Raw genomic sequence first — 12935 nt, forward strand, 5'->3', positions numbered from 1 at the left:
TATATATTTTTTTATTTTTTTACCTCAGTTTTTATTCATTGTTGACTGTATTTGGATATTTTGTGCATTGTTTGACCTCGCCTTATTTTAACCCACCTTAATTTTAAATTAACACCTGCGACAATCCATCCATCCATCCATCCATCCATCCATCCATCCATCCATCCATCCATCCATCCATCCATTTTCTGCACACCCTTGTCCCTAACGGGGTCGGGAGGGGTTCTGGTGCCTATCTCCAGCGAACGACAATCTAGACACTAACAAAAATAAGTATTTATATGTATAACACTGCACATAGACACATATATGTGTATGTATGCATGTGGATGTACGTGTAAAGATCTATTGGTCAGAAAACTGCCCCTTGCGGTACCCAACTGACACCCCTGGGTGGCAGGGCAGTTCCGCTCCGGCGGACGGGGACGCAACAGCAGGAGAAGCGGACTGCCCTCCGATTGGTCGGCGGTGTGCGCGTCCCCGTCGTCTCCTCCCGGTTTCCCTGGCATGACCTTTTCCCTTGGCAACCACTTCCTCTGAGCATCAACGGCCATCTTTAATTGTAACTCATTCATGAAAAAGTTGTTATCGAGCGTATAAAAAAGAGCAAGCCGACCCGTTTGCGCGCGGAGCGGCGTCGACGGCGCTTTTTGCGTGCAGTTCGCTGCGACTCGCACAAAGCAGAAGCAGAAGCAAGCCAAGCAGCACCGCGGAAGACACTGTCCGCAGAGAATAAGTAAACACCGAGAGCGTACGTCCGTGTTCCTCATTGTGTTATGTGGTCTAGCGCACTGTCTCTGCTTCATTCATTCAGCCTGCTGTCTGAGAAACAGACTCGTATATAAAGTACTGGCGTGAATATGTGGATGCTGACATGTTGTGTGCCGAAGTGAAGTAAGAGTACTGAAACAGCAGGTGGAGCGACGGCGCGCTTAAATCTTTGTCAGAAAGACACCGCATACTGATCTCTGCCATGTTTTTATGCAAATATCAAAGGGTCTGTTGCGTTGATAGAAACTACTTTACTATATATATATATATATATATATATATATATATATATATATATATATATATATATATATATATATTTCCTAAATTGTACAGGATGAGAAAGAAGCAGACTGCCAAACAGAGGAAGACTGAGGAGACTACAGAAGTCCAAGAGTTTGTGGTGGAGAAAATAATTCGGCGGAGAATCTTTAATGGCAGAGTGGAGTACTTCCTGAAGTGGAAAGGCTTCACCGAGTGAGTGGGACACTGCAGAACCTGTCAGTGAGTGTCTGTGTTTGTTCACATGATCGTGAAACACACTCCCTCCTCCTGCGTGTAACCAACAGTGCAGAAAACACGTGGGAGCCTGAGGACAACTTGGACTGTCCCGGGCTCATTGAGGAGTTTCTGAGAGACGCTCATCTATCCAGGGAGGCTGAAGAGGAGCAAAGTGAGCAGGAGTTCACTCCCAAAGAAGAAATGGCAAAGCAGGAGACGGAAATCGTGAGTTAAAAGCGTGGCATCCATGTTTCCATGTTAAGTTCCTTAATGTGAGCAAGGAAAAACAGCACTGCGTCAGTATTTTGTATTTTAAGCACTGTTTAAATTTGAAGACAATTGAGGAAGAAGAGTCTGATCAGCTGACCAGTCTGGCAGATATTGTTCCTGCTACAGCAGAACTGAAACACGTGTGACGGTGGCTGGTTTTGGAACAGATAGAAAGTGAAAGTGGGTCAGACTTTTTATAACTGGCTTCTGTGCAAGAACAAAAAAATATACAAGTTATAACATGAGTATTCTGGAAAATTATGCAATTTTATGTAAAAATTATTTTTTAAAAATCCTAGTATGCGATAAAGTATAGAAAGATATATTCAGGCCCAAACTATTCCTATGTCATTGTCTAAATGTCACCTATCCATCAATCTATTTATCAATTTGTCTTCTTTGGCTTAAAGGCAGAGTGTATAAGGAAACTTATTTCACCCATTTCATTGGCAGACGTGTTAATCTCTCATCGCTTTCTATAAACTCCTCTTCCATATTTGTCTTTGTTATTCCCGCTGTAGTCCCATGTGACGCCTCAGGAGCAGAATAGCAGCGTCCTAAAGCCAGATGATGAATCCGACGCCCCCACTGACCTCAGCACTTACCTCGAACCTGAATGCATCATCGGCTCCACAGACCGAAAGGGAGAGCTCATGTTCTTAGTCAAATGGTAAATTCTCAGCTTCCTCTTTACAACGTCAAAAGTGTTTTTATTTTCTGACATCCAAAAGTGCAGAACAGACTTTGAGGCTGGTGGAAAATTACAAGCACATAGAAGCGGCATTCTGGGACAATGAAGGAAATTATGATTTTCGTTTTATTATTATTTTCTAGGTTGCAATGGAAATGTGAAATGTGTTAATCAAGCTGTCAAAGAGCACCAGGCATTACATGTAGAAATGTGGAGGGATGCAAAGGAGGGAAATGTGTGCAAATAGCAGGTAATAGGGCTAATAACAGAAGACTAAAACTCCATTCATCAAGAAGCTGTTGCAATACTATATTTTATGGCTGGGCAATATATTTTGCAGTGGACACGAGATCAATAGAAAATACATCTGTTCATTTCAGTGAACTCCAATCTAGACCTGCCAGTGTCCTAGGGGACGTTGGCAGAGGGAAGCCTTTAGCTGCTCAGCCTGTCACAGCCCAGCTAAGCAAAATGGATGGCATCAACTATCTCACTCATTGTTTACCCAGCAACAACTCGTTGAGTAACTCGCTCAGCAGCAGATTCAGGTTTTGCCCCCATTTTACCCAACTGCTTACAAATATTTTTATAAAATGGTGTAGAGTGAAAGGGAGAAATGAGTACAGCAGCTCGAGAGGAAATTATGGATAAAGCAAGAAAGATGACGTCATCAGTTTGGCAGTATTTCAGATATTTAAAAGAAAAAAATCAATAATTATCAAAATCAACTTTTATGAAACAGTTATGTCATATGTTTTTCAGCCTTATCGCCCTGCACTACCATATTTAAATCTGCTTTAGCTCAGTTAAAATCAAATACATTGGACTGCAGATGTGATACTTGTGGCATTGTGGTGGGATGGCTAAGAAAGCAAGGGGAGGGGACAATTACTAGAACTAAAAGCACAGTGGAGTCACACTTCAATCATACACAATGGGTTTTGTGTTTTTTTTTTTTTTTTTGCCGCAATCCAGCGAATTGTGAATGTTAATGGAAGCTGTATACTGGTCTTAATCAGGTGTGAAAGAGGCTTTAATGTCCTGTAGCTGGAATCAGCTCAAAACTTTGGAAAGTCCTTCTGACCACAGCAGATGGGATTTGTTGTTTTTATTTTATTGGACTGTTCCACACAGTTAACTTCCTATAATGTGTGACTGTACAGTCAGTTACACGTCATCGTTACTTCCTCATGTCCATTCCCCTTTTTGAGGCAGGTAGTGTTCAGCCTTAGATGAAATGGTATAATTTCAATGAGCAAAAAGTACGACAAGCAAATAAAACTGAGAAAGAACAGCTGGAAAGTCTAACTTCTTTCACTCATGTCGCTTTGTCTGCAGTCCATCTGCCAGTATAACCTGATTGTTGATGTCCTGATTGTAAACATCAGAATCTATTCCTTCAGTGCATTTATGTGAGCCTGCTGGCCGTAAGTAAGGCCAGTTTTGAACTTTAAATGCAGGTGAAATGCAAATGTGTACCACGGTAGGTGTATTTGGACAAATTTGACCCAGTTGATGGCACTTTGACACCAACTGTTTGGGTCTGAGAGATTTACTGATTTTCACAGATTTTTTTCTCATGTCTGCCCATGAGGACAGAAAACATTTTTGCTTTACCCAATCCAACCGAAGCAAATCGCTAAAAAAGCAAAAACATTGACCAAGATCGGGATTAATTTTAAAACACTCAACAGCCAGAGCAAGTTGTTTGTATTTTGTTGAGGTGATTCTATTTTATTTTTTATGTTGAGACACTTTTTGCATGAGAATTTATACAATTCTTAAGTGAAAACTTTATATTAAAACGTCTTTTTTCCAGTTCACACGTACTTGAGGTGGGTTTGCACATATGAAAAACATTAGAATTTAGCCCACAAGAAGTCAATTGGTTCAATTTGAGCTCACTTGAGTGAACTTAAAGAGGAGAGGGAAAAAAAGTTTAAAAGCTGACACATGTCCAAGCATCTACTTTTGGTATATATTCGAAAGTTTTCCACATTAGGGTTTAGATTTCTTTAAAAATATGTGGTTAAAGAACCATTAGCAGTAAAGACAGACTCTAAAATCCTTCACATATTCCATTTCAACCAGCTTGACACTTCATTTCTCAGAGGTTCCTCACATCTTTCCAGTGCAGTGAAACGGAGGAGGGAGTGTTTGTACAGAACTATTTACAGATGTCATCAGAGATCTTTTAAAGGGCATATTTGTGGGCCTCTTTAAGATTTGGTTGGAACCCCACTAGTTAATCAAATCACTTAATAATATAGCTAATACATAATACAAAAGTACCTCTCACTTAGCTCAAGAGATTTTTTTGTTCTTGACTTGGGTCACCAAGCTCATCAAAGTTCCTTACTGATAGCAAAGTTACTTTTAGAAGTACAGTAAATATGTGGACTTTGAAAAATCATTCACTTTTCTGTGTTAAGAAATCCAGTTGAAATGCAGTTAAAAAAAGAAAAGAAAGGGAAACTGTCTTTCTCAACAACATGTTGAAAATGTCTTACTGTAAACCAGTAGACTTCTTTTGTTGAGGCTTTCTTATTTTTTATGGTAATTTTAGATATTGGGTCTTTGCTTCACAAAATATTACCAAAATATTCAAGTAAGTCTAAAACATCAACCTCCTTCTTTAAAAAAATGTGTATATATATAAGGACACCAACAAAACAAAACTTGCTGCAGCTTGACTGCATGGATTTTAGAAGTAGAAGGCTGAATCAGCATTTTCACTGTCCTGCGTTTCCCCTCACAGGAAGAACTCCGACGAGGTCGCCCTGATGTCGGCTCGCGAAGCAAGTGCCAGATGTCCCCAGGTGGTCATTGACTTCTACGAGCAGAAGCTGACCTGGCACTGTGGAGAGGGCGAGCAGTAAATATAAATAAATAAAATGTGTGCTGAGGACTGTGGATAAGCAGCTGCACTTCCACCTAAAGATTAGTTTCTCCTCCATCGAGTGTCCTCCATCAGCTGACATTAAAGGCACGCGGCATGAAATCACGTCCCACTGCAGGTGGAGTTTCCCACTCTGGCAGCTGTGAGATTCTCAGCGGGGGATGAGGGTTTAAAGCACTGCCAGCTCTGCGGTGCTCAGTGAGGTTACTTTACCTCTGAGGACACCAAAATGGAGACTAAAGCTAACTTTAGTTCAGAACAGCTGATTTTTATTTTAATTTTGACTAAACTATTGCTGCATTCCTTTTCTGTGATTATGTAGCAGACTCGGTCACTGTGGTTGTGCTTTGTTTTAAGATACTGTTTGTTTTTTTCTGTATTAAAGCACTAGGTACCTTGAAGTTTAATGTTAGCAGAGTGAGCTAACTGCAGGTCAGTGCATATTTACCACATGTGTAGAGGTAAAGATTAACCGTGGTTTTTTTTTGTTTTTTTTGGGGGGGGGGGGGGGTTAATATGTGTGGCGTGAATTAACAAAAAGAAATCATTTTGTCTGTGTGACTCTTTAAGTTTATTTTAAAATATTAAAACAAATGTTTAATATTTTCCAATTCAGCAATCTGCAGCCTGTGTGTTACAGGGCTACATGCTCTTGATTTGGTTACAATTTTACGAGATTTAGGTGTATTAGCATTCTTTTTGCCAGTTGATCAGAAGTGTGCAGCAACATGTGGGGGAGGGGCAGCAGTGAAAAAACTACTGCAATTTACAATTACGCTTTTTTGATTCTTTCATCCAAAGTGACGTCCTGGTAGAATTAAGTTTCTGAATAAGTTGAGTTTGACTCCTTTTAATATTTACCTTGTGAGCACCCGTTATTAAATGTAGCACTTTAGTTAAGAGACTGTACATTTACAGAGCTGAGTCGCTGCTGGAATGACTCAGCTGTTTGTAGTAGATAACTGTTCTGATGGCACTGATGTGACTTTACATATCTCCCATGACTGTTATGGGACACCCAGCTGAACCTTAAACACACCTTCTGCTGTAACTGTTGACCATAATCTGTGAAGTCTGCAAATAAACAAAACTTTTTATAACTCTGTCACTTATTGAAACGCCTTCATCGCACCAGCGTCAGCTTTACATGTTTCCTGACCCACTGCTTGGTGCATAGAGCCTTTTTTCAAGCACTCTACTAATCTGGGCCTGTACATAAGAACAGAAAAAAGAAATCCATCATGCCCTTTTCAGGGAACTTTTCTCAATCTATATTGGGGACCCAAACGAGAGGATGTGAGATCAAAATTGATCGTCTTGGCCTACGTGTGTAATGCTACGTACTAACACATGACTGAACACATCAACCACAAAGTGAAACAGTAGTAGCAGAACCATGCATGTCAGCTGATGGAGCAGGTCAGAAAACAGAGGGCTGCCCTGGAAGGAAACCTGTTTGAAACTAAGGAGTGAATCTCCTTTATCCAGCAGAATAACCTCTAAACACACCCTGAGGTACAGTTGAATTACTTAGATCAAGGCATATTTATGTGTTGGAATGGTGCAGCCAAGGTTTCTATTGCTCCAATAAAACACTACTTATTGTTGATCTGTTACACAAAATTCCATTAAAATGCACTAAATTTTGTGGTTGTTATGTGACAAAATGTGAAAAGGTCAAATGACTGCTTTTGGAAATTCCCAAAAGAGGCTGTAGATACAGTACTGTTTTATAGATTTTACTTGACAGTTCGGGGAACGGCTTCTGTTTGTCTCGTGACTATAGTTGGAAACCTTTGCTCCTCGGCAGTAGAAGTGGAAATAAAGGCACAAGCACAATGCTGTGCACAGCACTATCAGTGTCAGGGATAAGCTTACTGACTTTGAGCTCTGTCTATGTTTTGTATTATGAGAGAAGAAACTAAAAGTACTGAGAATCCGGTATGTTTTCTTTGAAATGTGATTTGATAAAGAAAAAAAAAGCTACACATATGCCAATAAAAGAAAAGGCAAAACAGGATTTGGAATGCATGGGAATTTCCTCCCCTCCTCTTTTTTGTTGGGCTTGTCATTGCACTTCCTCTGTCTACTCATAAAACCCTTCCTCTTTGTTTCACAACACGGTTCATTTAGTTCAGCTCAGGATCTCTCCTGCCGTCTCCATGCAGCAGGTTATCAGTGTCTGGGTGCGAGACCCGCGGATACAAAAGAATGACTTCTGGCATGCCTACATGGACTATGAGATTTGTTTACATGTAAGTACAACCGTAGAGAAGATAGTTTCACTTATGTTGTTTCCTTGTTCTAACTGTGTTGCTGCTGTGTCCTGTTTTCAGACCAACAGTGTGTTCTTCACCAAGAAGACTTCAAGAGTGAGGAGGAGATTCAGTGAGTTTGTGTGGCTCAGACAGAAATTACAGGAAAATTCTCTCCTACTGTGAGTAAATATGTCATTTGATAAATCTCAGAAAGACAAAGGTTTCTATTTTCATGTTAAACTTGAAGTCCTAAATGGTTCTCCTTTGCCTGCATGTTTTGTAGCTTACAGCTACCACACCTTCCACCCAAAAACCCCTTCTTCAGTCTGAACAACGCCCAGCAGGTTGCAGATCGGATGAAAGGACTCCAGAGGTTTTTGGAAAAGTAAGAACAACCTCACATGGCAGTACATTTATAGTTTGGAGACTTCACTTCACTCAACCCAACTGGTGTGCACTGGTTTTCACCAGCTCCAGACCACAGGATGTTTTCACATCCCCAGGCGGCACGCTATGCCACACATGGAAAATCCTTATTTGTTCATTTCCTTCATTTCTCAGAATCCTCCAGAGCAATCTGGTGTTATCCGACAGCTGCCTGCATCTTTTCCTTCAGTCCCAGCTGAGCATTTCCAAAATGGAGGCTTGTGTTGCCGGAAAGACCAGCTTCACCGTGGCCCAGGCTGTGCAGAGCTGCGGCCTGAGGAGATTTCACTCAGAAGAGGACCTGCAGAGGGACCTCAGCGTGTTCTGTGACTCTGACTCAGATAGGTAATGTAACACTGTATTTTCCACTGCCTCATCGGGAAAGTCCAGACGGAAACACTGCTCTTACAAGAACCTACGACACATTAACACAAACTTGTTTGGCAATGATTGATGCTAAACAAGTTAGGGCACGGCACCTGATTAACCTGTGGTAAACGTTGCTGTTTGTTGTGTTTTTGCAGCTCAGAGTGCAGAGATCCAGGGCACAAGACAAGAGAGTTGACATTAAACAAGTCAAGGAGTGCAGCTACCCTTGATCTGAGGGGAACCTGCCAAGAGGAGATGCTCAGCTGATCGCCTGGTTCTGTATGAAAACTGAAAACTACTGAATGAAAGTTCGAGTCTATTTACTTGATTCATGTTCATCTTTCTGGATGTGAAATCACTTTAGGAAAAGCAACTTGTTACCTTTCCCTGAACCATTTTCACGTTTGTGTAATTTGCATTGTCCTAATTGGAAAGCCAGTTTCACAAAATCAGTAATTATTTTAATTTCAGCTTCCATTTGTGTGCTGTGTAAATATGGCTTGAAAACATATTCACACCACTAGAACTTATTCACAGTGTCTTATAGTATAACGTCAGACATAACAATTGTTATGTTGCAGACCGACAAAAACTGAAAAATGTGAGATGAGTGAAGCGTGTGCTTATATTCAGCCACGTTTCCTCTGATACCCCTTGATTATTTTTTACAGCAGGATGAAGTCATAAAACCACATACAAAACAAAATGCATGGTGGAAAAAAGCAAACAAACACTAAATATAACAACAAACACAACATCCTCATCATGAAAGATGGTCAGAGTTGAATGGAGAGATGAATGGCACTAAATTCACAGCAATACTGGATGAAAAACTGGTAGAGGCTTGAGACTGATGTAGAGGTTCACCTTACAGCAGGTCATCAACCCTAAACATACTGTATACCCACAGCATGTTCATGTGGCAAAACGGCCCTGTCAAAGTACTAACCTAAAAATAATTGAGAATCTGCTGCAGAATTTGAAAAAGAATGTTTATAAACACTCTCCATCCAACTTGACTTTACTTAGCTATTTTGGGGGGAAAAAATGGGTAAAAGTATCAATTTGTTAATGTGCAAAGCTCATTTTTCAGACTCCTATTTCTGAAACAACTTATTTTACTTCTGTGTGTCAACTAGATTACTTAACTACGTCGCCGAAAGTGACAAAATGTGTGAAAAAGTTTATTCGGGGGTATGAATGCTTTTGTAAAATTATCCATAATGTTTTGTTGTATTGTGATATTACACTGTGTGCATGGTAGAAAATGTGTAGTAATGTTGCGCCTGTGGGTGGCAGTGTTGTCACACTTTATACATTTATCTCTCGGAAGCATGTGCTGTAACTGTGTGTTGTAGCTTTATAAATTAATTTTGACAGAAGCATGACAGAGTTTGCTCATTCGTACCAAGAAAATGTCCCAATAGCAGGATAATATGTCTAGCAGTCATAGCCTGATGTCACGGTATAGGTCTCCAGTGTGGGAAGCTTGTCATCTGGTGGCCACTGCAGTGCTTAGCAGGATGACATGTTTAATAAGGTCTCAGCAGAGTTTCTGCACACACACACCCCTGTCAGGTGTGTGACGGGCAGGAGGTTCTCTGGACTCCCACTGGACTCACTCCTGTCTGAGAAGGCCACCAGTAAGACAGGAAACATTGCTTTCTGCTGAGCAAATGCCAGCTGTGCTGACAGGCTGCTCCTTTAATCTGTCTGCCTTGCTTTGTGTTAGTTTGAGACCGTTCCTTGCAGCTGTTTCTGCTACTGTGTGTGTCTCCTTGTATTTGAGGCATTGTAAGGAGTATTTTCCTAACATTTGTACCATGTTGTGTGACTCAGAGCTTGATTCCCATAAGAAGAAGTATTGTTTTGGGGCTTTTAGGTTAGTTTTAGTATGGTTAGAAGAGACAATCATGCTGAAAACATCTTCCTACACGGACTCACAATCAAGCTGTGGGAATGTTAGTTTCTCAGCAGCTATGAGGAAGTAGCTGTAGAGGTTATTATAAGATGGAGTAAAATAAACAACATCTTAGAAGGAAAACTTGTTTGAGGTGCCAAAAGATTTGAAACAGGTGAAGAGAATCAGGACACAAACCTGAAATGTATAATTAGAGCTAAGCTGCAGCAGTTTAGATCAAAGACATTTCAGAATGGATCTATCAATATAATAATCTAAACCCAGTTGATAATGTATGGCGATTGCTGGAACTTGGTTTGTTGTTGGGAGTTTGTAGGTTCTCGCCTTACATAGGCCTTACATAGGCCGTAGATTAGCTGTTTCCCTGTGCAGCAGCTGAGGAGTTCATTATAAATTCAGAACTGGCTTGTATTAGGAAGAAGAGGTGCAGGTAGCCTTTCTTTTCTAAGGATATCTTGTCATATATGTGTGCATATGTTACAATACAGTACACATTGTTAAAAAAAAAATCAGACCAATGTTTGAGTGTGTGCTGAAGACAGTTCTTTTATCTGATTATTCATAAAGAGGTTAGCTGTTAGCTGTTTTTGAGCTTATTGTTTCTAAAGCTAAAATATAAATAGTGTATGTTGTTTCATATCGAAACTAAAGTATTAGACCTTCAACTAGGAATCTTAACAAAAAGGTTAAGTGAAACACTGATTCATTATTCCAATTCCATTATTGTCCAATTTAGCAGAAGTGGAAAAAAAAACCTGTACTCTACATGTTCTTTTCAAGATGTTGTAATAAGTGAAGTTTTTTTCCCCGTTAAAACTTGAACAACCAACACGAGTTTTTTAGCCAACTCTTGTTTTAAGATACAGCATATTTTAACATCCTCTAACAACCCAAGTCATCAATGACTTTAGAGAAAACATACAACACTTAAAAGATCCCATCTGTCACTTCTCTCCACATTTCCAATCCGAGCAGAGCTGTGGTTGGAGTCGGTGATTTTCTCCCAGACAAGACAGCACAGAGACACACACAAGTCAAACACCTCAGGTAAATTCAAGGATTCAAGGAATTCAGATAAATGTTTATTGGCCAAGAGACCTAGCTGCCATGTTTTTGGATTCAGAGAGGAAGTTATGTATCTGGAGAGAACAAACAAATGCAGTATTACACCATACAATCTCCACACTAGGAGGGACCAACCAGGATTTCAACCTTGTAACCGCACCACGCTACTGTCCCTCATATCTTCTTACTCTTCTCCTTAAAGACAGATTTTAAATGGATGTGGAAATATATTTGCCCCCCTTGTGAAATAAAGAATTAACTAAGATTAAGAATATTTTTTGGTTAAAATTTAGCAGCCAGTTTCTCCACTAATGTCTGAATTGAAATGTTTAAGCATTTCAGGACTGAAACTGTTGGGTTTCATTCAGCCTGACGGGGAATATTGAATCAAATTTTAATGGTCTGTGACTCTGGTATACCGGCCATTAACTCCAGGCTACTGTAATCTGTCAGCAAAGCTCTTCTGCCGTAAAACCAGTAACTACTAAAAACAGTTTGGTCCGCTGCTATACAAACATTGTGTGAGCCTCTATAGAGGTGCAAGAGATTTGAAAACATAGTGATTCAGTAAAATCATCAGAGAATGTGTTCTATAAAAACAACAAATGCTTTGTTTCTATTTTAGTGTGAAATTAATGACTATAGTTTAACAGTAAATAGTAAAAGATTGGACAGAGGGATGAGCCTTCTCTGAGAGAAGTGTCTGCCTCATACCACAACATCATATGTGTTTCTACATCTAATAAATCCCATCTCAAATCTGTGTCATCCTCCCTTGCTGTATTTTCTTTCTACAGACAACAAATAAAAGTCCATCTTTATGTTGGACAGAGTCAGAGATGTAACAACATGAAATCCCAATAAAGTTTTCTGTAGGAAGCTGAGAAACCAACGGGTGCACTGAGGCAGATATGCTCCAGTGGAGGCAAATTACAGATAAATCAGCGGCTGCTCATGCATTTTAAGTGCTGCATTATACAGAATCCATTAGTAGCAATAGCAGCTCAGCACAATTTAAGATATTAAATCTCTTTGACTGCAATTCTGCGGAACCCAGATGAGTCGATACTAGACAAAACTGAGCTGCACCTGCAACAGAAAGGCAGTGGGATCTAAAGAGATAATTTAATAAGTATCTACCAAGAGTATTTGTACGATAATGGGACAGTGAGACGTATTATACAGCATTGCGACCACTGAAAAAAATGCACAGAAATACACTAGATATTTCATTTCATGCCAATGTATATGTATATGTTTTTTATGTATGTTTAAAAGCCAGTGCTACCTTAATACAGAAAACAAAATAAACACATTTAAAAAAGAAAAAAAAAGCTTCCTTTACAGCAATTCTTTTTTTCTTTGTCTCTGAGATGTCACAGATGGAAATGAGCTGACATAAAATGACATCAGTCATTCATCAGACCTAGCAGCCATACCTTTCCTCAGTTTTGCTCAGCTATAGCTGCTGGTCTGCCTCCCTGTGCCATTATCTTATGTGTGCTGCGGATGTAGCAATCATTTGGAAGGAGTGTGATCACTAAACCAAGGAGAGCAACAGCTTCTCATCTCCTTCAGATGGAGCAGATCAGCATTAAAGGAGCGTCTCTGAGCCTGAGGGAAAAGGCTGAGATTACAGTTTGTAATTTACCGATATAATATAGCATGGAAAGACATTTCCTTTGAAATTGGTACTTTAAAGTAGATAGATGAGGAGGCTGGGCCATGTGTTAAGAAAAGAAACATGTCTGTATTATACTGTCT

The 12935-nt window shown here is 39.9% G+C and overlaps 2 protein-coding genes across 3 annotated transcripts; both read left to right on the forward strand.

Moving 5' to 3' along the window:
* The first annotated feature begins 512 nt into the window (after positions 1 to 512).
* cbx3b (chromobox homolog 3b) lies at positions 513 to 6232 on the forward strand. 2 transcript variants are annotated; one of them, XM_032558778.1, is made up of 5 exons: positions 513 to 736; positions 1108 to 1248; positions 1341 to 1497; positions 2064 to 2212; positions 4992 to 6232. In XM_032558778.1, the coding sequence occupies exons 2-5, from the start codon at positions 1109 to 1111 to the stop codon at positions 5110 to 5112; spliced, it is 567 nt and encodes a 188-aa protein (XP_032414669.1). In that variant the 5' UTR covers positions 513 to 736; position 1108; the 3' UTR covers positions 5113 to 6232. The 2 variants fall into 2 exon arrangements, with proteins under 2 accessions (XP_032414669.1, XP_032414668.1); XM_032558777.1 differs by having other exon boundaries at positions 514 to 751.
* Positions 6233 to 7169: 937 nt separating this feature from the next.
* Positions 7170 to 11934, forward strand: snx10b (sorting nexin 10b). The gene is made up of 5 exons (XM_032558776.1): positions 7170 to 7387; positions 7469 to 7569; positions 7674 to 7775; positions 7952 to 8161; positions 8341 to 11934. Exons 1-5 carry the CDS (start codon positions 7295 to 7297, stop codon positions 8450 to 8452), a joined length of 618 nt encoding a protein of 205 aa, XP_032414667.1. The 5' UTR covers positions 7170 to 7294; the 3' UTR covers positions 8453 to 11934.
* The last annotated feature ends 1001 nt before the right edge of the window (positions 11935 to 12935 follow it).

This window comes from Xiphophorus hellerii, chromosome 3 (assembly GCF_003331165.1).
Source record: "Xiphophorus hellerii strain 12219 chromosome 3, Xiphophorus_hellerii-4.1, whole genome shotgun sequence".
Classification (NCBI taxonomy): Eukaryota; Metazoa; Chordata; class Actinopteri; order Cyprinodontiformes; family Poeciliidae; genus Xiphophorus; species Xiphophorus hellerii.